Source organism: Balearica regulorum, chromosome 24, assembly GCF_011004875.1.
Source record: "Balearica regulorum gibbericeps isolate bBalReg1 chromosome 24, bBalReg1.pri, whole genome shotgun sequence".
Lineage (NCBI taxonomy): Eukaryota > Metazoa > Chordata > Aves > Gruiformes > Gruidae > Balearica > Balearica regulorum.
Window position 1 is genome coordinate 5,323,541 of NC_046207.1, and position 24,208 is coordinate 5,347,748.

Below are 24,208 nucleotides of genomic sequence, written 5' to 3' on the forward strand. Positions count from 1 at the left end.
ACATGCCTGTACAATGGGGGTTTTGAGTAAGAACTGATTTTACCAATAGTCCTGGATATGAGAACAAATTAAATTTGACAAGGAGATGCTGCTGAGTCCCCGGGGCGCAGCTGAAGCTCAGTCACTCACATACGGGCGTACTGAGGGAGATTAACATAGGTGGCTCAGAAAGGTAAGCTCCGCTACCGTGTAAAACCCAAGCTCCTTCTGACAGCTTTAGAGATGAGAACTTAATCCTAGTGTTCAGACTCAAGAAAAGGAAAGTTCACTACAATACAGAGTTTTATTTAAAAAAGTTCCAAGCAGAGCGGGATGTGAAACACACGAGCAGATGCGCTGGGTTAGTCCATGCGAGCTTTCAGGGTCCTGGTGGTGATCTTGTCTTTTTCACTAGAGGGGGGAAAGAGAGAAGACTGTTAGTAAATCTGCATTTAACACACACGTACAGATTGTCCCTTCCTTAGTAAGTCACAGTGTATATAGGTAGTTTGCTAGTGCAGGCAGGATCATCTGATGGTAAAAGCCATCCTCTTGGGCAGTGGTACCCATATGTGAGGTGCTCCTGAACACCGATGGGAACGCAGCTAAGGAATCCCTGTGCAACAAGAGTCCAACTCTAGGATTAACTTCCCACGGCTCCTGCAGTTCATGCAACAGCCACAAACTGCAACGCAGAGTAGCCATGAGGAATAAAACACTTAGAATAGACAAAACATTACTATGGATACTGCTGGAAGGGAGCAGGATTAGGGATACCCTGGAAACCAATGCCTTAACTGACTTTAACACACAGCTTGTTAAATTCTACCTCTGTTCCGCAGGGGAAGAGCGCAGCACTTACATTATGTGTACTACCACGCCCATTCCAGATATGGCATCTCTGTCCACTGCGTTCAGCATGGCCTGCGAGATTGTTTCGAAGAGGTGATCGGGTTCCTGAGGAACAGAAGCCATTTTAGTTGGTGTCAAAGTTCAATGTTGAGTCACCGGATTTTGTTCAAACCCCAAAGTATCATCCAAGATGCCACAAGATTTTTCCTGCGGGCTGCTAGAAGCTACAGCCTTTGTTCTCCTGAGCTCCTTTGGGAAGTACCAAAGCACAGAGCCTTTCATCCAACCTGTGTATCTCGGGTTCTCCAGTTAACAACAGGAGGCTGAATCCAAGAATCAGAGCTGAGCCTGGTCACCTCACTCACCATGTCGGGCTCCCAGAGGGACTCGCACATGCCGTACATCTGGTCAGAGCAGGTGCCGCTGACCACAAAGTCATCGGTGATCATCGGGCAGCCGATCAGGTCTAGAGAGCAGATGAAAGGTTCGTGTGTTATGGGGTCCAGCCCAGCAATGACTGGTTCTGTGTAGTAAGGTCCAAACCTGCGAAGAACAACATGGCATAGAGCAGCCACCGTGATGCTGTTCCACATCCCACGTCAATATCCACATGAGGAAAACATCCCACGGGTGCTTTTGGTGGGGGACCTTTCGGGTCAACCTAGAAGCACCCTGCAATGGTTTTAGCATGGCAAACAGAACACACTTGTACTGCTACAGGATTATTTTAACAATACTCAGTATTCTTTTGCAAGGAAGTTGAAGATAACATCATCACTAGATTGAAGTCTCCTTTTACCATACTACAAGCAGTTGTTACAGAGCCCTCCCCAACCTCCCAGCTCTCTAGAATCAGACCAACTCCAACAACCACGGCCTTCACCAACACGTAAACAGTGACTGTGACTCTGCTGTTTGACAATTACCGTCTCTCATAGAGCAGATTGGAAACCATGCTCATAAAAGTCTGGGGTTTGATCTGCCTTCCTTCCTTCAGCTCATAGAGATTCAGCCTGAACTTCAGTCTCTGGGCACTGCAAGAGATCGGAATCAGCATTAAAGCAGAAGCAAGTTCCTTTTTCTTTCATCTTCACCCAGATCTGAACTGTTCTACTGCACACTGAGTTACCGGCTCCTGGACACATGCCTGAGGCAGGTAGGTACTCCAGATGCAGTTCCTTTTATACCTGAAGTTAAGTCTTAGTGGTGATGTGATCTTAAATCAGATGCAGTTTTATTTTTTAAAAAAACCCAAACCTCCCAGTGAATGGAGACCAAGAAAAGGAGTGCTGGCACCCAGCTATTATACACTTCTCCACAAATAAACTAAGACATTCATGCTCAACATAAGCTGCCACTTTTATTTATTGTAAATATGCCTCTTACAGGCTCAGTATGGGAACACACGGGCGGGCAAGAGTCTCACTTACACCGTCTGCACGTCCGTGGCCAGTCCTGCCAATCCAATATAGAGTCTTTCTCCCATAGGGAAAATCTTCTGGAAGTCTGTGGTCACCATCTGCGCCTGGATCCCAAACCGCCGGTCCGCAGCAATGGCCACGCAACTCTTGCCCTTCATGGCCATTACGGCCCCCCCGTTATAGGACATAATAGACTGGAAGAGAGAAGGTCAGCAGGTACCGCCGGGGCTGCGGGCAGCGGTTCGGGGTGCGCCTCCCGCGCCCGTTCCTTGGTGAGGCCGAAGGGGCCTCCTGCACCCCGGGTACCCCCGGTCCACCCCGGGTACCCCCGGTCCTCGGCCGGTCCCTGCGCCCTCAGCCCAGCGCCGGCGGCCGCCGCCACCCCGGGGTGGGGGGGGGGCAGCGGAGTGAAGCCAGCACCGCTCTCCCTCGCGGTTTTGGTTTTAATTTTTCCATTTTTGGGTGCCAGCCCACAGCGGGTTGCTCACGGCCGCTGCCTCCCGCCACCCGCGGTCCCCGCCCGCCACGGCCCGGCCTGAGGGAAGGCCCACGGGGATACACAACCGCGGGGACGGGGAAGGCCTCCAGCCCACCCGCCTTCCCCCGAGCACCCGCGGGTCTCGTCCTGCCGGGCCCAGCTCTTCCCCCCGGCCCGGCGCTCACCATGGCGCCGGTCGCACAGACACCGCCAGGCCCCGCACCGCCGCTCCTGCCGCACCGCACACGACCCCGCCGCGCCGCTGCTCCCGCCTCCCGCTTCTTCCCATTGGCGAAGGCCGCGGCCTCCAGGCGATTCTCCGCTCGCTATTGGTGGTTCTGCTCCCGCTGGGCGGAGCTGGTTGGTTGCGACGGCGGTGAGGGGAGGGGGAGAAAAATGAAGAGTCATAGTGAGCGAGGCATGCCGGGACGGTGGCGGACTGCGCGGGCGGGGCGCGGGGCGGGGGCGCAGCTGGAGGGAGGAGCTCGCGCAGCTGGATGCCGGTGCGCAGCTGGATGCGCGCGCGGGGGGGGGGGGCGCACGGCGCAGCTGGATGTGCCCATGGGGGCAGGGCGCAGCTGGAGGGACGTGCAGGGGCCCTGCAGATGTGGCAGGAGGGTACGGCCATCCCGTGCCATCCCGGGGGGGGGGGGGGTCCCCCGGGCCGCGGCCCCTGTGCAGCCCCCGCGTGTCCGTTCCACGCGTGTCCGTTCCACGCGTGTCCGTTCCGTGTGCCCGTGGCGAGGCCGGGATCACCGCTGGGTGGTCGGGCTGGGACCTGCCCAGCGGTACCTCCCCCCGGCTTGGCCCTGGCACCTTACTGTTGGGCTCTGGGGCAAGTTGACCAAACCTGGCTGAATTTAACCAGAAAGTCCAGGAAACCCAGCCCGCAGCACTCCACTGAGCAGAGCCCTGGCGTGCAGCAGGCCTCGCGCACCCGCCGTCTGCTTCTGCACCTCCGGCCCCGGGGGCAAAACCCTAAACTCGCCCTGTGGGGCCCAGGGACAGCGAGTGTCCTCAGAGGAAAACAAATCCTTTTGGAAGGCGCCGTCACGCTGAAGTCACTCTGTGAGGTCACTCTGTAAAGTCACTCTGTGAAGTCACTCTGTAAAGCAGCGAGTCACGGCACATCCCAGGGAGGGGAAGGGGCCTGGCAAGTGGCTGTGAGGGTATTTTTTTATTCAGCGAGCAACTGAAAGGGGGATTTGCGCTCTGCAGAGTATTGGATTTCCTTCCTCAGCCCCGCTCGCCAGCTCTCCCCTCTCCTGGAGGAGACAGGATTAAATGTTTAATTTAGAGGAGTGATGTTGTGCCAAAGGGAAAGAGATCCATGTGTTTGGAAACGCTCTCAAATGCACAACAGATCAGCCCGCCTGGTTTCAATGAAAACCTCTGGCCCGTGCAGGGGCTGTTCATCCGCCCAGGGACCGAGCCCCGGAGGCGCAGCCTGTCCCGTGGCAGTTGTATTTTTAAAGTGTTTTCCATTGTGAAAGGTTTCTTGCAGGGATGAAGTCAGAGGCCGCGTTCTGTCTGGCGGGAACACCCCCCGCGCTGGGGAGAGAAGGAGCAGCAGAGCCAGACGGCAATAGCTCCGAAGATTTCAGATTTCGGCAGTGCTGGCTGTCTCAGGTGGCAGTGGGGAGGTGATCCCCGCTGGGCACCGCTTCTCTCTTCGCTTTCCCGTCAGGCTGATGCTCTCGGATCGGGAAGGCAGTAGCAATCCTCCTCCCCGCCCCGAGAGAGCCCCGGTGCTTCCCCGGCCCCGGCACGGCTGGGTTCAGCCGTGGGAGCGTATTGTGGCTCTGGGTTTGGAAACAACAGGGATCTTCCTGGCACGGCTTTATGTGCTGCATCAAAACATTAACTTCATTATTTCTGGTATGGAAATAAAATCAGGGCAAGCAGGGAACATAAATAGATTTTACAAGACTTTGTAAGAGAGGGGAACTTCAGCAATGCAGACTTCGGACCCCCTTCAGCTTTTATTCTAAGGCAAAATATAGACTCTGGGTGGAAACAGGCTTTCAAGTCTCTGCTCTATTTTTAATGTCCCAACATGTCCTTTTGCTTATGGGAGAAACTGCGGTGCAGAGGGGACCACAGGCTGAGCAGAAATGTTTGTGTTCTGGCACACACCGGGGGCTGGTTTCCCCCTTGCCCAGCGCCTTGGAGAGAGCGGTGAGTCCACGGGGAGCACCAGGGCCACATCCTGCCCGTTTGCACCTTCTCCCATCCAGCTCAGCCCAGTCCTGAGGGCGAGGAGCGCTCCGAGGGAGCGGGAAAAGCCCCACCAAGCTGCTGTACAGCTCTTTGCATAGTGAAAAACCACCCTGCCTGCCCCACGGGGGCCCGGCACCGGCCACCTCCGCCTCCCGCGTCCATCCTCAGCCGATCCCTCGGATCGGCCCTGGAAGAAGCGGGGGGAAAAAAGGGGAAAACAGAGGTAAAAATTGGTGGCACCGTCCCTGGGTGGGCTCGAACCACCAACCTTTCGGTTAACAGCCGAACGCGCTAACCGATTGCGCCACAGAGACCGCGCTGGAAAGAACCGTCGCGGCCGCCGCACTCAGCCGGAGCATCCCCGGGAGCGCCCGCAGGGCTCGGGACACCGGGACACCGGGACACCGGGCACCGGCACGGGGACACCGGGACACCGGGACACCCGGCACCGGCACGGGGACACCGGGACACCGGGACACCGGGACACCGGGCACCGGCACGGGGACACCGGGCTCCGGGCACCGGGACACCGGGACACCGGGACACCGGGACACCGGGAAACCAGGAGGGGAATTAATCACACGGCCGCAACCGTGCGGGCCAAGGAGAAACGCGCGTAGGCGTTGCGCCCCGCCGAGTAGCCGGTACACCGGGTGTACGGAAGCGCCCTCGGTCGCACCGAGTCCGGACCGGACCCACACGGGAGACGCGGACACGCGCGGGGCAGCGGGGCCGTCTGGCGCTTTCCGCCGCGCTGGAGCGGAGCTGCGGGGTGGCGGGGGGTGAGCGGCCGCTGACAGACACGCGTGGGCGCACCGGCTGCCCGCACCCTCCGAAATCCCCGCAAGGTGCCCCCTTCCCTCCGAGCGGGGCCGTGAGCCCGCCCGCTCCTCTCCCCTTCCTTCCCTTTTTTCCCCTTTTCTTTCCCGCTTTTTCCTTTTTTCCTCCCCTCTTTTTTTTTTTTCCTTTTTTCTTCTCCTCCCTCATTTCCTTTTTTCTTTCCTACCTTTTTTCTTTCCTTTTTTTTCTTTTCTTCCCTCTTTTCCATTTTTCCCTTTCTTTCTCTAATTTCCCTCTATTTTTCTTCCCTTATTTTTCCCCCTTCTCTTTGCTTTCCCCTTCCGCTGTTGGTCCAGCGGCACCGGACTCCCGCCTGAGGGTCCCGGGGAAGGTCCCACGGGGCCCGGGATGCCCCGCGTCGCCTCCCGGGTGGGAAGTCCCCCCATTTAGGGCCGAAAACGACCCCAGCGCTGGTCGGGGGGGGGGTCCCGGGGCACCACCCGAGCAGTGCCGCGGTGATGGGGGGACACGGGGACCCGTTAGCGGGGAGCGGAGCGGGGCTGCCGCCGGGCAGCTCGGATTTTGAGCTCATTCCAGCGGCTTTTGGGGCACTCTCCTTTCCTCCCTGAGCACAACGGGGGGGGGGGGGGGGTTACGGCGGGGGGGGAGGTGGCAGCAACGGGGCCCTCCGCAGGCACCGGGGCACCGTCAAGGCGGTGTCCCCCGGGGCGGTGCCCGGGCGGGGAGGGGGGACCGTGTCCCGGCGGGGCGGGGCGGTGGCGGGGGGGGGGGGGGGAGCCCAATCTCGGCCCCTCACCCCCCTCCTCCGCAACACCCCAAAGGAATGAGGTCACGTGAGGCGGGGCGGGGCCTGGCGGCGGCTGGAGGAGGGAAAAAAATAAAAAAAAAGGAGGAAAAAAAAATAAAAAAAAAAAAGGAGGAGGAAGGAGGGAAAAAAAAAAAAAAGGAAAAAAAAAAAAAAAAAACCCCGAGCGAGAGAAAAAAGGGCCCCGGCCGCAGCGCCGCCGCCGCGTCGAGCCGAGCCGCGCCGACCGGCGGGAGCGGAGGGGCGGCCCCGGGGCTGCCGCTGCCGCCGCCACCAGGTAGGGACGCGGCCCCAGCCCCCCCCCCCCCCCGCCGCCGCCGGGCCCCGCCGCCGGGCCCCCCCCCCACCCCCGCGCCCTTTTCTCTCCGCGTTCAAGATGGCCGATGGCCGCCGCCTCCCCCCGCTTTGTGCCGCGGCTCCGGTCCTGCCCCGGGGGGGGGGCGTGACACCCCCACCCCCCCACCCCCGCCACGGCGGACACCGGCGAGGGGCTACGGAGCTCTGACAGCCCCGGCTCCCGCCGCCCCCCCCCACCCCGGGCCCGGCGCGGCGTGGAGCGGGGCAGTGCGGTACGGCCGGGGGGGGGGGGGGCCGCGGCGGGAGCCCCCCCCGGGACAGGCGGAGGGGCCGGGCCGGGCCCCGGGGCGGGCTGTCAGCCGGCCCCGAGTACAAAGGGCTGCGGAGCACCGGGAGCGCTCCGGGTTCACCGGGGCTGCCCCACCCCCGGCCCCAAATTTCCGCCCCCCCCCCCCCCCCCAATAAATGAAGCGGGAGCTGCCCGCGGCGCCGGGGCGGGTCCACCCGCCGGGCTGCAGCCGGGGACCCCCGGGGGCACAGCGTGGGGTCACGCGTGTCCGTGCCCATCGCGTGTCCGTGCCCATCGCGTGTCCGTGCCCATCGCGTGCCCGTGCCCGCCAAGGCGGGTGTCACGCACCGCGCGCTGCCGCGCGGACACGTCCCGCCGCGGGGACCGGGGGTGTGTGTCCTTGTGCGTACACGGGCGTGTGGACACGCGTGTCCGTGTCCTCCCCGCGGTGCATCCTCCCCCCCCCCCCTTCCCGCTGTTTCCCTCTTCGGCAGCGGCCGGTGCCCGCGTCCCGCACCCGGGGAGGGGCGGGGGGGTCCCGTCGGGGCGGCGGGCGCTGTCCGGGGGGGCGCGGGTTCACGCTCCGGCGCCTTTTTGTCGTGTTCCCGGTGCGTGGGGGCCCGTGGCCGCCGTGCGAGTGGGCGGGCAGTGCCGGAGGGAGCCGTCCCGCTTTATTTCCCGGCCCCCGGGCTCGCTGCCGCCGGTGGGTCCCACGGGGAGGGGGCGGCCGGTCGGGTCCAAGTTACCGGTGACTTTGAAACGTCCTTCCCCACCCGTGCCTGGCCCGGGGGGGATTTTGGGCACGGGGGGGGGGGAGGGGGCACCGTGCTGGGCCACCGCCCAGGGAGACAAAAGACCCCGAAAGTCGGGACCGGGGGTGCGGGGCAGCCGGTGGCGGGGCCGGGGCAGCGGGCGCTGCTGACGGGACGGGGCGGCCCCGAGGGCTCCGGCGGGGCCGGTGCTGCGGCCGGCTCCGGTGCCCGAGGCGGGGGGGGGTGGGTGAGGGGGTCCGGGGCTTTGTTCGCCCCCGCGGCAGGAAATCGCGGTTGTTATCACCCGGTTTATTAGAACCGGTTTGCACCGGTGTCTCAGGCTCCCCCCTCCCGTGGAGACCCGGGCCGCCATTGGTGGCTGCGAGCACCAAAACCAGCAAAATCCACCCAAAATGCAGCCGTGGGTCCTGTGGCCCGGGGTGGGCAGCCGGTGCCCGGTGGAGCTGCCCGGTCCCCTGGGGGGGTTGGTGCGGGAGCCCGGGGCAGGGGACCGCGGCCCCCCCAGGTATTCTCCTGGCCGGGGGGAGCCTGGCAGTGGCCCCCATCACCTGTGGGCACCTGCTCGGGGACAGCAAGGTGCAGGGCACCCTGGGGTGCCCACCCAGAGGATGCCTAGGGGTGAGAGCTGAGCCTGGGGGGGGGGGCTGGGGCTTCCCAACCCCCCTGGTGCCCCCCAGACCCCTCTCTACACGGAGACCCTGGGACTCAGCTTGGCCCCTCCAGCACAGGGGTGTCCTCAAGGTCCCCAACCCTGTGGTGTCCCCATCCCTGCAGCATCTCTCCATCCCTGTCCCCATGGTGTCCCCATGCCTGCAGCATCTCCATCCCCATGGTGTCCCCATCCCTGCAGCATCTCCATCCCCATGGTGTCCCCATCCCTGCAGCATCTCCATCCCCATCCCCGTGGTGTCCCCATCCCTGCAGCGTCTCCATCCCCATCCCCGTGGTGTCCCCATCCCTGCACATCTGCCTCTGGGGCTCCACAGCGGCTGAACGAGATGAGACACCCAGACCGGAGCCCGGGAGGAGCACGGCCGGGAGCGAGCGGGAGCACGGGGCGGCTTCCCTGGTGCCGGGCACTGACCCGGTGTCATACAAACACACCTGCACACACGGCTCCACGCACAGCCCCGAACGCGCACCCCTGCACGCGCACAAAAATACAGCCTCGCGCACACAGCGCCGTGCACACCCACCTGGCACGTGCACCCCTACACACACGGCCTTGCACACGCGGCCCCGTGCGTGCATGCACACGCGTGCATCCCATTTGCTCCCTGGGCAGGGGGTTCATCCTGTTCCTCGCCCGGTCGCGGTGCCCGCACCACGGCCGTTGTGCCTTCGGTGGTTGTCTCGGCTGTTGTCTGGTTGTCAGGTGGCTGCGAAGGGCCTGGCCCCGTGTCAGGCGGCCGGTGACACCGCTCCACGCCTGACCCCGTGCGAGCGCCTGTACCGCAGGGGTGCAGGTGTACGTGTGTACCTCTGCCTGCGTGCGTGTGGGGGAAATGTGCGTGTACGTATAGCACGTGTGTGCACACACGTGTGTGTGTTTTCCCTGGATGGGTGAGCGTGTGGGTTTGTACGGGTGTTGCTGTTGGCACACCCTCGCGGTGCCATCACACCCACGCTCATTTACACAAACCCAGGGTTTCTTCTCCCCTCTCCCCCTCGCCTCGGATGGTTGTAATAATATTCTGGCTCCTCTCCAAGTATCGAGGTTACCATGGAAACAATAAAACTGCAGCGATTTCGGGCTCCGGCTCTGCCGTTTCCCATTGTAAACGTGGAAGTGCCGGAGTGGGCAGGCAGCGATTCCCTCGCGTCTGCGTCCTGTACCGGGGGGGACGCTGCCCGTGCCCCGTGCGCACGCCCGGCCGTGCACACCCACACGCGCAGGTGCTGCGGGTGCTCCTGGCCGCGGGCAGGTGGCCAACACCGGACTTCGGAGTTTCTATAGAAACCGCGAGGCGGTGGCTGAAAATGCCTTTTCCGTCAAACAAAACAAAAATACACTCTGTGCGTGTGTGTTTGTGCGTGCGTGTGCGTGTGTGTGTGCACAGCCCGCGAGCTGCAGGCAAGGGGCTGGCTGACGGGGGTGATTTGTCCCCGCTCAGAGGTGTCTCGGCACGGTGGGGACCTACTTGGGGACCGCGGGGAGATGCGAACGTGAGGCAGAGGGAGCTGGGCAGTGCCCGGGGGCTGCGTGGGGAGATGTGTGGGTGCTGCTCGTGCACCCCCAGGGCTGGCAGGGTGCGGGACCGGGGCTGCCCCAGCGCTCCCCGGGGCCAAGTGTGGCACATCACGGGGAGCACCCCCACCCTGCCCTGGATTTGGTCGTTAAAGGGTGATGTGCGTCCCGCAGGTCCCCTCCTTGCATGAGGTGGCCATTAAGGGTGGTCCCGGGTGTTTCCCTGCAGGGAGGATCCGCCGCGGCGCTGCTCCAAAATGCACAGGACCACCAGGATAAAGATCACCGAGCTCAACCCCCACCTGATGTGCGCCTTGTGCGGCGGCTACTTCATAGACGCCACCACCATCGTGGAGTGTCTGCACTCCTGTGAGTGTCCTGGGCCCTCGTGCTGCACCCAGGGGTGCCCCGAACCCCGGGAAGGGTGGTCGTGCAGCACCGAGACCCTCCCGCGGGCAGGGCAGTGCCCAAACCCGTCCTGCATCGGGCATCGCTGCTGCACGGAGCTGTGGGGTTGCGGATGGGGCCGGACCGGGGCGGGCGGGCAGGGGTCCTGGCCCTGAGCCTGTGCGGGGGCGTGAGGTGCTTTGCCAGGTTGGCACAGGGGCTCTGCCCCCTCCTCCGTCCGTCCGTCCGTCCGCTCACGCTGAGTCTCTCCCCGCAGTCTGCAAAACCTGCATTGTTCGCTACCTGGAGACGAACAAGTACTGCCCCATGTGTGATGTCCAGGTGCACAAAACCAGACCCCTCCTCAGCATCAGGTGAGCTCTGCGGGGGGGGGGGTGTTCCCCCACGCCGTGCTCCTGCGTGGCGCCGAGCCCCGGCCCCGTGTCGGCGCAGCCTGTCCCTGCACATCCCACACCACAGACGTCCGTCCGTCCGTCCCCGCAGTCCCGCCGGGTGCTGTTTAACCTGGGACCTTCCCTGCCCTGTCCCTCGGGGGGACGGTCCCGCGTCCCTCGGGGGATGCCGCGGTGGGCTCGCAGAGGCGCAGGTGAAAGGCGGCAGCGGCTCCGTGCCGGCTCTGCCCCGGCCCTGCGTCTGGCAGGGGAAAGCCAGACACGTCCCGTCAGTTGTGGAATTGGCTCTGCAGGTGGTTGGCATAGAAACCATGAAAGGCCGCAATACATCACTCGGCTTTTTTTTTTTTTCCCTCCTCTTTTTTAGCCTCTTCCATGTAAATCCGTTTCTGTAGTAACACTTTTTCCGCCTTTTTTTTTTTTTTTTTTTTTTCTGGTTCACTATGAAATATTTACACTCCGGCTCCCACGGCTCCCTCGCCGAAACATCCCTGCCTGCGTGCAGAGACGGATACGCAGCCGCCCGCGCCGCAGACGGGCACCGCACACGCCAACGGTGCTGTGCCGGCAGCCCCGAGCCCCAGCTGTCGTGGCGGCGCGGTGCCTTCGCATCCCCTTTGCGCCCGGCGGGGGGAAATACGGGGCACGCGTGGGCAGACCCAATCCAGATGCGGTGCCGTAGAAAACTCTCTGCGCTGACGAGAGGCTTGCTTTTCCCTTTGCTTCCCAAACCGGTGCCGCGGCAGCGCCGAAACGCCCTCGCCCCGGGCGTGATGCTGCGCGGTGCCAAGGGTGCTGCCCACGCGTGGCTGCCGCGTCCCCCGTGGCACCCCGGCCCCCACCCAGCGCCACCGTGCTGGGCTGAATGGGGTTGACTCATGCAAGAGTAGCGACCGGCTGGTAATTAAGCTGCCAATCAAGCGGCTGAAGCTGCTTTTTCATTAGCTTGCTGTAAATTATAAAGCAAATTCTCTGGGTATGTATTATAAATAAAATCACAGCGGGGCCTCGTGAACCAGAGTGACATCACCGAGGAATTAGGGATGAAAGACACGGCTAGGCTAAAAATAATACAGGGTACGGTCATTTGTTTTTCTTTAAAATAAAGGCCTTATTATTAACGTGGAAATAATTGCAGATATAATTTAGTTTTCACCAGTCCCACTGCTCTTGCTTTGTTTTTGAGATTTTTTTCTTTTATTCAGCTGAGCTGCAGCTTTTAAATTGCGCCAGATGCGCTGCCTGCAGGGTCCCGAGCCCAAGCCCTTCCAGCAAAATCCCGTTCCCGGCTCTGTGCTGAGGATGGGACTCGAGCTTCCCCAGCTCCTCGAGTGCTTTAGAAGATCCTGCTTTGACATTTTCACGTTTTAGGGAATCCGCTTTGCTTTCCTGTATAGCGACTTTCCTGTATAGCTGGGCTGCCACCCTTACAGCAGAGGGAAGTCAAAGCCGGAGCCCTGAACTGCAGCCGAGTCCAAAAATAAAATCAGATGCAAATTAAAACTTGCAGAAACATTTGCTGATCTTAGATTTTATTATTTAAGTTCTCGGTGTGTTTTTGTAATCCTTTTGACTACTGAAACAGATCCTGGCCCCAAAATCCTGCTGTCATCATCCCTAGCAATTACAAGGATTTTTGAAATGGTTTTCTTTCTTTTTCTGGAGTTAACCCTTCGCGGTGAGCGCGAGGGCGGACGGGTTTGCCTACAAGTCAGGGTTGTGGCATCGCCATGGGATGGGGAGCTGCGGCTTTGTGCTGGGACCTTCCCGGGAGGGAGGTGGGGAAAAGCGGCGTTTGGGCTGGCCGGCGCACGCGTGGTGCAGGGCAGCTTTGGGCAGCCCGGAGGAGCCAGCCGCTCTCATCCAGCTGATTTTTCTCTCTTTTCCTATTGCTTTTCCCCCCCAGGTCGGACAAAACCCTACAGGACATTGTGTACAAACTGGTCCCGGGGCTTTTCAAAGGTACAGCCGTGGACAGCTATAACGGTGGGGGTTTGGGGTTGTTTGTAACTCGCTCCCACCCACCGGTGAAACTGGTTCTCCGGATTTCGTGCTGCCCGCGCACGCCCCTGCCCGTGGAACAGGGACAGCAGGAAAGCGCGTGGGGTGAACGTACAGGGACGGGGCCGGCCGGATAGTGCCCATCCCGCCCTCCGGCAGCCCCGGGGGCTGCTGCTGGGGGGAGCCAGGAAAAGCAAAACTGGGAGCAGGAGTCGCGGATTTTCTCTCCAAGTGCCTGCCCGTCCTCGGGGGGGAAAAAGTGTGGGGGTCTGCAGGTGTGGGAAGACTGAGGACAGCCGAGCCGCCGTAAAGGCGTTCTCACAGCAGCGGATTTGCAGCCGCTCCGATGGTTTTACTGGTACGACTTGATTGCTCTTGCTGAAGCCACTGCCCTCCTGCGGGTCCGTCTGCACCAGGCAGCTCGTGCTTGAGCAGGCGCTGGGCAATCCGGGGCTTCCTCTTGCTCCCCTCTTTGCACCCATCTCCCCCTTGGTGTGATTTTTTTCCCCCCCTCACCTTCCTCCTCCCTTCTCCCGCAGATGAAATGAAGAGGCGGCGTGACTTCTACGCAGCCTACCCCATGGCAGAGGGTGAGTGTCAGCCCCGGGGACCCCCCCCTCGCCCCGGCTGTGTCCCCCCCCCCCCCCCGACAGCTCAGCCTCTCCCTCCCTCTGCTCCCGCAGTTCCCAACGGGTCCAACGAAGATCGCGGGGAAGTCGCCGAGCAGGACAAGGGGAACCTGACGGACGATGAGATCGTCAGCCTGTCCATAGAGTTTTATGAAGGGTCGAGGTACCGTTTTCTGGCTGCTCCTGAGCCTCTGCTTGAGTTTGGGGGTGCGAATAAACTCTCACCCTCTCTTCCCAGTCCGGAGACAGAGCTGAGATGTGAGGTGCTGGCGGCTGACGCAGCCCCTCAGCATCTTCCAGGGGTGCTCGAATGGACAGAGGAGCACCCAAACCCCATCTGCCCTGGTCCCCCAGCCTGCGTCCTCTGTGGGTGCTTGCTCTGGCAGCGGGGTCCCCGCGCCGCCGCTCCCCGGGCAGGCGGGGGAAGGCTCCTTCCCAGGCAGCGGAGCCCAAGGGCTGCCGCGTCCCCGGTGCCGGTGGTGGCTTCCAAGGATGTCACCGGCATCCGGAGCAGCAGAGGGAGGGAGGGAGGCAGGGAAGGCGGCAGCCCGGGCAGTGGTTGCAGGGCGCTGGATTGGAAACGCAGCAACTTGGGCATGTCTGTGGTCGGGGGTGGCAAAGCCAGAGCTTGGCTGAAGGTCGCTGGACGTTTCCCCTTGCAGCCCCTCCCTGGATGGCCCTTCTGGTGGGTTATTTTTTTTCTCTGCACCTTTTTAGTCCTCCATAAACTTTGTCCTGTGTTTGTTTTCCTCCCTCCAGAGAGGAGAAGAAAGGGACCGTCGAGAACGGGGACCTGGAGAAGGAGAAGGTGAGTGTGGTGGGACCACGGCACGGAGAGCTCCGTGTCCAGCTGCCTCCCGGGCTTTCGGGGTGTGGGGGGGGGAACGACAGGAGGGCACCCCCAAACCATCTGCTGAAGGAGGTGGGAACTGCCCATTAATTGCACGGCGGACTCTCAGCAACGCCTCTCCCCCCGGCCCCCTCCCGCTGCGTCCCCAGAAGAACGGGGTACGGTTCCTGCGCTGCCCCGCCGCCATGACCGTCATGCACCTGGCCAAGTTCCTCCGCAACAAGATGGACGTTCCCAGCAAGTACAAGGTGAGCGTGTGCCTGGGGCGCGCTCGCCGCCCGGCTTTCGCTGCGCTCCGGTGGGCTCGGAGGGGCCGATGCCCGTTTTGGCCGCCCCGTGTTGCATCCCTCTCTACAAACACGCCGCGCTTCGCTTGCTCCCGAATATCACGGCTCTGCTTCGCGCGGCTTTGCGTCCCCAGCGGGTGGGCGCTGGGGCAGGATCCGTCCCTTACGGTGTGTAAATTAGCTCCAGCTTCTGACAAGGGCCATGCTGGGAGCCCCAGCAGCCCCTGGGGGGGGGGATGACGAAGCCCCGATTGCCCCGTGAGCGGCTCTGGGGGGGCGGGGGGTGCTGGCGGTGCCTCTGTCCCCGTGTCGGGGGACTGACGCTGTCCCCTGCCGCAGGTGGAAGTCCTCTACGAAGACGAGCCCCTGAAGGAGTATTACACCCTGATGGACATCGCCTACATCTATCCCTGGAGGAGGGTAAGCAGAGCTGCCGCGGGCACCGGCGCCGGGGGCTTACCTTGGAGAAAAGCTCGGAAAAGCAGTCCTTTAGGGGAAGGTTAACGGCATTAAAAAGCTTCAAAAGAAAAGGCATTACAAAGCTTAAAAACTGAAAAAAACTTAAAATTTGAAGAACTTACTAAAAATTGAAAAAATTAAGAATTGAAAAAACTGAATTGAAAAGCTTAAAAATTGGAGCGCTTAAAAATTGGAGCCCTTCAAGCAGTGAAACCCCCCGATGCCCCGTCCTGACAAGGGTGTTTGTTTGCTCCAGGTGTGATTTTTTTTTAGGAGGCCGGAGGGGCTGCTCGTGCTTTTCTCCCCCTTTCTCCAGGGCAGGCAGGAGGGCTGGCGGTCGGCACCCTGCCATGCGGTCGGTGCCCGCCGGTGCCATCCCGGTGCCATGCGTCTGCCCCTCTCCCGTTTGCAGAACGGGCCCCTGCCGCTGAAATACCGTGTCCAACCTACCTGCAAGCGGCTCAAGCTGTCCCAGCCGGCCACCTCCGAGTGCACCAACACCAGCGGAGCCTCCGAGTGCGAATCGGTCAGCGACAAAGCCCACAGCCCCGCCACGCTGCCTGCCACCTCCTCCTCCCTGCCCAGCCCCGGCACCCCGTCCCACGGTTCGCCCAGCTCCACTGCCGGCAGCGGTCCCGCCGGCACCGGCACCGCGCTCAACGGCACCTCGAACTGCCACCCGCTGCCGCCCGCCGCCAACCGGTGCCGCAAAACGACTGTCAATGGCAGCACGGCCTCCGCCTTGACCTAAACGACAACCAAACAGGGACTCCTGGCTGGGTTTTATATATCTATATATATTATATATATACATATATAAATATATATGTGTACATAGGGAGAAAAAAAATTATACATACTTATTTTCTATTGATTGACCAGATTAATTTAAAATGCAAATAAGACACATAAATGTGGTTGAATATTTTTAAATGATTTTTTTTTTTTTTTTTTTTAAATTTTAACTTATGTAAGCTGCATGCCGGAGCTGGGAGCCACGCAGGCGCTGCCGCCTTCCTTGCTCGTTTTTCTCTAACACTTTTCACTCTCCTCCCCATCCCTCTCCCCTCGCGCCTGCTCGGAGCGAGACGGGGCCGTGAGCGGGGACTCCCGGCTGCACAGGTAAGGGCCAAGCACAGGTAAGGGCCAAGCACACACACCAAAAACTGCCCCCAGCCCCGCCGTACCCTGTTTTGGTTTTTTTTTTTTTTCCTTTTTTGTGTTCATTTGGGGGGTTTTTTGGCACCAGCTGTGATAACGTGGTGCCTGTGGCCAGCTGGGACCAGCCCGCGGTCCGTTTGTTGGCATCGAGCATCACTTGCCGGCGTTGCCCCCCCCGGCTTCGCCTTGCCATGCACGTTTCTGTTTCTTTGCTTTCCCTGTGTGGTCTCTGGACGGTGTTTCAGACTCTGATCTAGCAAAGCCTCACACAAACGCTTCCCTTTATGCACAGTAAGTAGGTTCTTTTCTTTCCCCCCCCCGCCCCCAACTTAAAAAAAATGATGCGGTGAAGGGCCAGCCGTACCGGGGGTAGGAGCACAAGCGCCGCTGAATATTGGTTTCTCCTTTCCAAGGGAGCCGCCACCTCCCGGGGCTGACGGAGAGCGCTGGGTGCCAACGGCTCCGGGCACCACCGGGAAATTTTGGCTGGGGGGCATCTAAACCGGTGGGGGCTGCTTTGGCAGCGCTGGGTGAGTCTGCGTGGGACCCAGGGGCTCCAAGCGCCGCTGCTCTGCCCGAGCGATGGGGGCGCGGGACCCCCACGTCGCTGGCTCCCCAATCACCTCCATGGCTTCAACGCCACATCTCAGAACATTTCTTTTTTTTTGTTCCCTCCCCCCGTCCTTCCTACCTTGTCCTGTCCCTACATTGGGTTTTTAAAAAAATAAAAGAAAAAAAAATAAAAGACTACAGTGCCTTTAGCCAGGAGGCTTCGGTGAGGGGCAAGAGTGGGAAGGTGCTGCCGTGTTTCGGGCGGGAGCGGAGCGGCACCGCCTGCCCGCACGCTCCGGGGAAGGGACCAACTTTCTACATTGACAAAAAAAAGCACACGAGCCCTGGGAAACGCAGACCCCGGGGGTTTCTTTCCCGCCCTTTCTGGGGAAGGGGACAAATGACAAAAAAATAAGCAAGTGCCTGCAGCGCCCGGACGGCACGGTGAGAACCAAAGGAAAGCGGCACGGGAATTGTATGAACAGCCCGACTCCAAAGGTCAGGAAACATGGGATGTTGTTATTGTATTTTTAATTTGTTAATTTTTTTTTTTAAAAAGTACTGCACCCCCATCACGGACTCGACGGCGGCACCTTCGCTATAGCACAGCCCCGGGCTCCGCTGCCCCCCCCGGGCACTGGGGATGGGGCCCGGGAAGGGTCCCCACGGGGCCCCTTTTGTTTCTCTCTTCCCCATCCCTGGGCTGGGGCTGGATGAAGAGCTCGAAGCGTGTCGGGGGGGGGGCTCCATTTGTCTCGACTTTGACACCCCTTTTCTCCTTGTAAATAGGCCACAATGGACTGAGGGAGGCAGCGGAAGTGCCTCGGTCTGGGGTTTGTGTGGGGCTCTTGGGGGGTTGTTTGGTTTTCTGTTTTTTCCTATATGGTACAAACCAAATTGCTCTGTATGTTTGCATCCTGTACGACGTTTTAATGTCTTGTAATATATTCTGATATTCATATATCGTTATTGGTTAAACATTTGTATAACTATACAGCTTTGTAAATGTAATAAATGCTGCAGACTGTCATTCCCTTCGTCTGCCCGTACAGATGCAGCCGCCCGGGTCCCTCCATCCCGACGGGCACCCGCAGCTTTGGCAACTCAAAACCGCTCCTGAAAGTCCCATTATCCAGTAGATTTTTTTTTTTCCCCCAGTTTCTGCTGAGCCTTCGTTATCCGTAGCAGGGCCCCGGTGGGGCAGAAGACAAAACTGCTGCCCCCATGGTGGGGTGAGGCTGGTTTTCTGCAGCTGGTGGCAGCCCTCAGGGCTCAGTAATTACGATTAATTGGGGTGGGAGCTGGGCATCTCCTCCCCACTCCTTCCCAAACCCGTGAGGGCTCAACATCCCGGTGGTCCCGAGCTTCCGTGGGCTCCGTGACCTTCATCCCTGCGGGGCGCAGCCCTGTCAGAGCTGTGCGGAGGAGAGCTGGGCGCTCTGCACGGCTTCCTCCTTGTGGGTCCCGTCGCAGTAGGGGGGGGAGCGGGTGCGCTTGCACCCACAGAGCCAGACCGTCTTGTCCTCCTCCGGGGTGAAGCGCAGGGGGGAGATCCCCGGAGCCGCTTTCTTGTGGGCGCCATCGCAGAAGGGCTGCAAAGCAAACGGTGAGGAGGTAAAGGTGGGGTGCTGGGGGTGCCTGGCCGGCCCGGGGGCTGTGCTGTTCCCCCCCCTCACCCCGGCATGACGCAGGGGGACCGTGACCCCTCCATCCCCCCGGCCGTGCCACCCGCCCTGCCCACGGCCCAGCGCATCTCCCAGGAACTGGGGTGCTGCGGGGGCACCCAGGAGAGCAGCGGCACCCCCCGCCCCCCAAACTTTCCCCTGGACTGGGGTGTGGGGGGGTCCCGTCAGGCCAGTCCTGCCCCGTCCGCATCCCGGGGGGGGGGGGGGGGGGGGGAAGCCGGAGCCCCCCGGCCCGACCTGGCTCTTGCTGTGCCCGCAGGCGCACCAGGCGTATTTCTTCCCCGCCTTCAGCTCCACCGGGAACGGCTGCTTGGCGGCGATCACCGGCTGCGGGGGGACCGAGCACCGGCGCACCTGGGGGGCGGAGGAGAGCGAAGGGATGTACAAACCCCCCGGGGGGTCCCGGCACCGGCGGGTACACGCCGTCTCCCGCCGCCCGCCGCCCCCTGCGGCTCTCATCAGTGTCACAAGCGCTGCCGATCTCAGCAGCACCATGGCCCAGCGCGCCGCCCGGTCACCTTCCCCGGCAGCGGCTCCTCCTCCCGGCCCCGCCGGAAGAGCCGGGGCGGGCGGGCTCGGCGGGAGCTCGGCTGCTCGCTGCAGAAAGGTTCCCCCTTGCACGGGTCCTCGCAGCCCCCCCGGCCCCTTGCACACCCCCCCCCACATCTACACCCCCCTCCCCCCCCCGGGGTGCCTGGTCCCGGGGTGCGGCCCCCTGCACGGCCCCCATCGAACCGCCCCCCCCCCGTCTCGCCCCCCCCCGTGGGGATTGGGGGGTTCGTCCGGGCCCCCCCCCCCTCGGAGCTGCAGGCAGGGGGGTTGGGGGGGTCCCTCTGCTCGCCAAATGCGGCCTCTGCCACTTCCCTGGAAATTCATCTTTTAAGCATCAAAGGTTTGGACTCCCCCCACCCCTCCCCTTCTTTTTTTAAACATTTCACTATTGGGAAAAATTATCTTTTTTGACAGCTGAAACGCTTTAGCTCTGCAGATGGCCGCACGCCAGAGCGGGGGGGGGAGCGCTCTGTGGCAAGCCAGCCCCGTGGGCAGTGTCACACCCCCCCTGGGGGCCACAGCCCCCCGTGTCCTGCGTGGGGGATCCCCACGGTCAGCTCCCACCACCCCGGGGCAATGGGAGCGAGGGTCCGATCCGGGCCCTGTGGCGGTGTTCAGCCCCCTGTCCAACCCAAGGCCGGTTTATCTTCCTTTCTAAAGTGCCCCCCCATCCAGGGCGGGGGTAGAAAACTCCCCTCGGAGCAGCAATTCCCAAACCTGGATCCCCAGGTTCCGTGCCTCTGTTTACAGCATTACTCAGAGACATCCAAACATCCACCCCTGCACGTTTTTAACTGAGGAGGTTGTAAATCCTCTGTTTAATACAGCTCCGCAGCCCAGCTGCGGGCCATGGCTTGGGTTTTTCCGGATTACGGAGGTCTGCAAGTCGTTTGGGAGCTGCTGCGCTGGAGTAACCTCCGTGGCACACGGAGCACTGCTGAGCATCACGCCTGTCCAGAAGCACCGAGAAAACGAGCAGACACGGAAGCAGGTCTTTTCAACCTACTTTTTATTTTTTTGAAAACACTCTTTTAATAAAAAAAACAAGGGCCGTGACAATTTCTCAGTCATACAGATACATTGACGATACAAAGATGTTATTTGTGTTATAGACAAAGGACAGAAAATGAGGCTCGCCGGCTTCCTTTCCTGCTGAAGACAGAGAAGGGTAAACAGGAGCCTCAAAGATCCTGCTGCCCTTAGCACCTGAATTGGTTTTTGTCCTTAGGAAGAAATTAAAGCGGAAAGTGTCCTTCCCTTGTGCCTCCCGCAGCGAGCGCAGAAGATGCGGACCCACGGCAGTTGTACAAATATGTAAGAAAGTACGAATACTCCCGGCTACAAATCTGCCCGTGTAGTTTTCAAAGAAAAAAAATTTCTTAGGAAAAAAAACCCAAAACAACCATACAAATATCTGCTTATATGTTTATGCTCTTCTATGATTCTACGTTGCGATTCTACGACTCTATGGTATTTGCAACTCGCCGCTTCTCTCCCTGCTCTCTTTTTGTGCTCATCCCTTTTCCACGGACCCCTTTGGCCCCCTCGAGACCGGCTCTGCCGTGGGGAGCCCCCCCCTCGCTGAGGATGTGCTTAAATCCCTGTGAAAGCCAGGCTGCGCACACGGGCAGAGGACATGGTCCTGGACGGGGATGGACCTCCGCATCTCCTCTGCTTTCCTGAGCAGCAGGACCAAACACCTACCAAGGGGCCAGACACACCCCCCAGGCCGTGACTACGCAGGGACCTCTCTGCAGCCGATCACTTATTTCAATTTCTCCGTAACCTGGAGCACAGCCCCTCCTGCTCGCTGCAGCGATTTGATTAAAGCGTCTTGCAGAGGCTGCATCCAGGGACGGCCGTCGGCAGAGGCTCCCTACAGCCCAGGCAGGTGCTAAAACTTTGCATTTGCTGCTGAAATTAAAACTACAAACCAGGCCCTGGAGGGGTTTTCTGCACTTTACCCTTCAGCTGCGATGTCACACGTAATTTGGAGCGTAGTCACAGATCGGCACTGCTGGGCAGGATACTGATGACTTTGTGAAGTTAAAACGATAATCGTTAACGAAACAGAGTTTTTCCATTTTCCTGCTTTTTAACCATTGGTAGCACAAACCCAATTTCTTCAAACTCTGATAAATTTTGAAATATCAATTCAAAACCCCACATAAAACTTCCCTCCCTCCATCAGGCCAGCCGTTACTCCAGTTTGAGCAGTGGGTTTGCAGCAGGGAGCTGGGGGAGAGGGAGGTTTCCACGTACACCAGGGAGGGAAGGGATAAACGGAGGTGTGTGGATTCGGCTGAGCTCGAACCAAACCCTCCCTCTGAGCCCAACCTCACCAAAGGTCTCACCAGCAAAAAAAAAAAAAAAAAAAAAAATCCTTTCCTTGTAGCCATCTCCCCCCCCATCTGTCCTCCGCAGCTCCCACCGCAGCGGTGCCCTGGGTCTGGAGCCCCGAGGCAGGCAGCAGTGGGTTGGGAGGGGATTTTTTTGTTTTGGGCTAAGGGTCCTCGTGCAAAACCCACGGAGTTAGCGGGCACGAAGAGTCACAGCCGGAGCCGGGCTGTGCCCGTTAGCCACTGCCACGGAGACCAGAAGGGCCGGCAGCTCCACAAACTCACAATCTTGGGTTGTCTCTGCAGGCAGGACTGGAGCCACACGGGACACCCGGGAGCCCACGCTTCCCACCAGTGGGTACCACAGATCCCTTTTCTGGGCAGAGGGGAGGGAAGAGCACAGCGCAGGAGATCTGGCTCCTGAGCAAATCCCTCCTCTCCGTGCCTCTGCTTCCCCATCTGGAAAACGGGAGGAGAGAGGACACCTCTGAATTGCAGTTTCAGGCCCGCTGCTGCAAAGTTACTATTAAAATTATTGCTCCTTCACCCTTTCCTGCAAAGGTGACATCCACAGCCTTTATGACAACTCCATTTCTTAGACTAAATGCACAAAAGAGAGGCACTGGGGACCCATTCAACTCCCTGCCTCAAGGCTGGTTTGATCGCAGGCACTTGATTATTTTTACTTATGTGGGCTTAAGAAACCGCCCAGCACAGCATATACCAAGGGCACCGGTAACTAACAGAGCAGCGTGAGCCGCCAGCTCTGACGGACTGCCTGGGCTGGAAGAGCCCTTGAAAAACCACCCTGGGCGCAGGGCTGCCTGCTCAGCCCCATCCCGGCTGGAACCTGGCAGACGATGCGGATGTCCTTAACGGCAAACGCAAAGCAGAGCAACGTCCTTATCACCATCGGCACGGGGCGACGCTGGAGAGGGGCGTGCAAACCAACCAGGCTTTAACTTGAATGGTTTTTTTGGAGGGATTGGCACTGCTGCTGTGTGTGCAGCTGGCCCCCGGCGCAAGCCCTGGCCACGCTGTCCTTCAGAGAGGTCTCGGGGACAGGCAGGACTCTTTAGAACAAGGACTTGCACTGAACAGAGAAGCCCCCAGGCAGATGTCCCTTTCTCCAGCTCTCCTCTGCAGCAGGAAAGCATCTGTATCCTAGAGCCAATCTGCCGGTCACGCCAAACAACTGCCGCCTGTTCCGAGCTCCCGAGGGACCCGCTCCGCCACCGCAGCGGGATGGATCCCCGCTCACTTCAGACGTATCGCTCACCTCTCACCCTGCCAACTAGCCTGAACATTTCACCCCAAAGAGAATGACACCATCTGCTTGGTATGTCTCCTCTGGAGTCTTCTACTGAGCATGTGAGAAGACCTCATCTATGTCGATATTGTCTTTGGTACAGAGCCAGGGGGCCGAAGCCATCTGCATCCACGCAGTCTGCAGGGATGGTGCCGGAGTCTGAACCAGCCCCATCCCGCTGGGGCAGCCGGCTCACGGCTAGAGCAGACGTGCCAGCATGGAAGCAGAGAGAGAACCAGGGGTTTGCAGGGCCCAGCGGGTGCCAGGGCTGAGGGAGCCCCTGTTCACACAAGAGCTATGTCCAGGTGACACTGGTGACCGGTTGGGAGAGACCTGGAGCAATCTAAGGCTTGTGGAGGACGGAGGCATAACATTGCTCGGACGGCCACGGTTCAGGCACTTGCTATAGATGCGTTTCTCACGTTATCCTGGTCCAAGAAGATGCCGTGGCCTGCTCGCCTGGCACAAAACCACCGAACACTGCTCAGGACCTTCCTCTCCTGTCCCCATCCATGCAACACAGAAACAGAAAGGCTACCACGAGCCAAGCAGTGGAAAGAGGAGAACCATGCCAGCAACAAGCCAACACAACTCCCTGGAAACATTCAGCTGCTTTTTCATATTTCAGGGCTCCAAGAAGCACAGCCAAACTGGGACTAGGCCCCTGGTGCTCCACAGGCATCCCCTGCTTCTCCCTCCCAGCCTGCGCCCCAGCACTAACCACGAACAGAAGAGGAGGTTTTGCAGCTACCAACTACTGCAGAGAGCAACCCAGTCCTGGAACCAGACACCAAACCTCCTTTTCCCTTCAAAAAAACCAGCTGAAAGTTTCCTACAACGATCCAGAACATTTGATGACCCGACTCTGCAAGACCAGCCTTTGCATGCCAAACTCTGCTTACTCTGGATCATCCTTTGAATGACCAAAACCACTCTTAGAGATAAAACCATCAACTCCTCTGTCTCCAGTTCACTCTGTGCTCCCTTCTCGACAGCTCTTGGGCTGTCTGGAGAAACCTGGGCAAGTTCTTTGGCTTCCAATTCCCCCCCCCAACCCAAGTGACAACGCTGACTGCTGGTCAGTAAGAAAGAGAAAAGCTCTGTAGAAGAATCAGGTGGTGGGGGAGAACTTCTCCTGGGCCTTTTAAAGGAGCCCTGTCAATCCAAGAGGCAAGCAGAGTCCACCTCGCTGATGGGATGTGAGCACATGTGGGCTGGGAAAAAAGAAAAGGTCAATAAAACCAGCTTCTGATTGAAAAGCAGGAGGAGAAGGCAGAACCGTGGAGCCTGTGGGCTACGAGACAGAAAAGCATGCAGTTTTGAAGCACGCCCCATTAAAGTGCCAAGCCAGATCTAAGAGCTGAACACTCTTAGAGCGTGGGAGCTGGTTTTCGCAAGAGCAGGACATCTCTCCAAACCATATTTTGACGAGACCTCATCACCCAGCTACGCAGGGCTGGTTGGCGGGGGGAGTGGGGTGG

General features: G+C 60.0%; 4 protein-coding genes and 1 non-coding gene across 13 annotated transcripts in view; 2 read left to right on the plus strand and 3 right to left on the minus strand.

The window, feature by feature from the left end:
* The window catches only part of PIP4K2B (phosphatidylinositol-5-phosphate 4-kinase type 2 beta), a 28,201-nt gene extending 26,130 nt beyond the window's left edge, over window positions 1-2,071 (plus strand). For all 5 annotated transcript variants that reach the window (XR_012838850.1, XR_012838845.1, XR_012838846.1 and 2 more), the window contains one exon: window positions 822-2,071. The gene's annotated coding sequence lies outside the window, so the exon portion shown is untranslated. The remainder of the gene's footprint in view (window positions 1-821) is intronic.
* Window positions 265-3,072, minus strand: PSMB3 (proteasome 20S subunit beta 3). The gene is made up of 6 exons (XM_075775245.1): window positions 2,916-3,072; window positions 2,262-2,446; window positions 1,758-1,865; window positions 1,197-1,374; window positions 842-936; window positions 265-390 (listed from the first exon to the last, which is right to left on the minus strand). The coding sequence occupies exons 1-6, from the start codon at window positions 2,916-2,918 to the stop codon at window positions 342-344; spliced, it is 618 nt and encodes a 205-aa protein (XP_075631360.1). The 5' UTR covers window positions 2,919-3,072; the 3' UTR covers window positions 265-341.
* PCGF2 (polycomb group ring finger 2) lies at window positions 2,331-17,279 on the plus strand. Of its 5 annotated transcripts, XR_012838853.1 has the most exons (11): window positions 6,534-6,833; window positions 10,333-10,472; window positions 10,768-10,864; window positions 12,810-12,865; window positions 13,444-13,494; window positions 13,588-13,696; window positions 14,293-14,341; window positions 14,493-14,631; window positions 15,010-15,090; window positions 15,542-16,251; window positions 16,379-17,279. XR_012838853.1 is itself a non-coding variant. In XM_075775242.1 (10 exons), the coding sequence occupies exons 2-10, from the start codon at window positions 10,361-10,363 to the stop codon at window positions 16,030-16,032; spliced, it is 1,185 nt and encodes a 394-aa protein (XP_075631357.1). In that variant the 5' UTR covers window positions 2,331-2,468; window positions 10,333-10,360; the 3' UTR covers window positions 16,033-17,279. The 5 variants fall into 5 exon arrangements, 4 of the variants coding, with proteins under 4 accessions (XP_075631357.1, XP_075631356.1, XP_075631359.1 ...); XM_075775242.1 differs by lacking the exon at window positions 6,534-6,833 and adding an exon at window positions 2,331-2,468 and having other exon boundaries at window positions 15,542-17,279; XM_075775241.1 differs by having other exon boundaries at window positions 15,542-17,279.
* Window positions 5,191-5,264, minus strand: TRNAN-GUU (transfer RNA asparagine (anticodon GUU)). The gene has a single exon. It is a non-coding gene; the product is annotated as a tRNA-Asn (tRNA).
* A 468-nt stretch (window positions 17,280-17,747) lies between the features above and the next one.
* On the minus strand, window positions 17,748-19,149 carry CISD3 (CDGSH iron sulfur domain 3). Its single transcript, XM_075775246.1, has 2 exons — window positions 18,765-19,149; window positions 17,748-18,434 (listed from the first exon to the last, which is right to left on the minus strand). Exons 1-2 carry the CDS (start codon window positions 19,020-19,022, stop codon window positions 18,252-18,254), a joined length of 441 nt encoding a protein of 146 aa, XP_075631361.1. The 5' UTR covers window positions 19,023-19,149; the 3' UTR covers window positions 17,748-18,251.
* Between the last annotated feature and the right edge of the window lie 5,059 nt (window positions 19,150-24,208).

Bases quoted from the DNA above. Each gene is read 5' to 3' on its own strand.
- CISD3 (XM_075775246.1), bottom strand. From the start codon at position 19,022: ATGGTGCTGCTGAGATCGGCAGCGCTTGTGACACTGATGAGAGCCGCA. The intron at 18,435-18,764 runs GTCGGGCCGGGG...TTTGCTTTGCAG, and splicing joins GCGGGCACAGCAAGAGCCAG to CCCTTCTGCGATGGCGCCCA.
- PCGF2 (XM_075775242.1), top strand. From the start codon at position 10,361: ATGCACAGGACCACCAGGATAAAGATCACCGAGCTCAACCCCCACCTG. The intron at 10,865-12,809 runs GTGAGCTCTGCG...TTTCCCCCCCAG, and splicing joins AGACCCCTCCTCAGCATCAG to GTCGGACAAAACCCTACAGG. The intron at 15,091-15,541 runs GTAAGCAGAGCT...TCCCGTTTGCAG, and splicing joins ACATCTATCCCTGGAGGAGG to AACGGGCCCCTGCCGCTGAA.
- PSMB3 (XM_075775245.1), bottom strand. The intron at 1,866-2,261 runs GTAAGTGAGACT...GATCTCTTGCAG, and splicing joins GCCACGGACGTGCAGACGGT to TGCCCAGAGACTGAAGTTCA. The intron at 937-1,196 runs GTGAGTGAGGTG...TCTGTTCCTCAG, and splicing joins CCCTCTGGGAGCCCGACATG to GAACCCGATCACCTCTTCGA.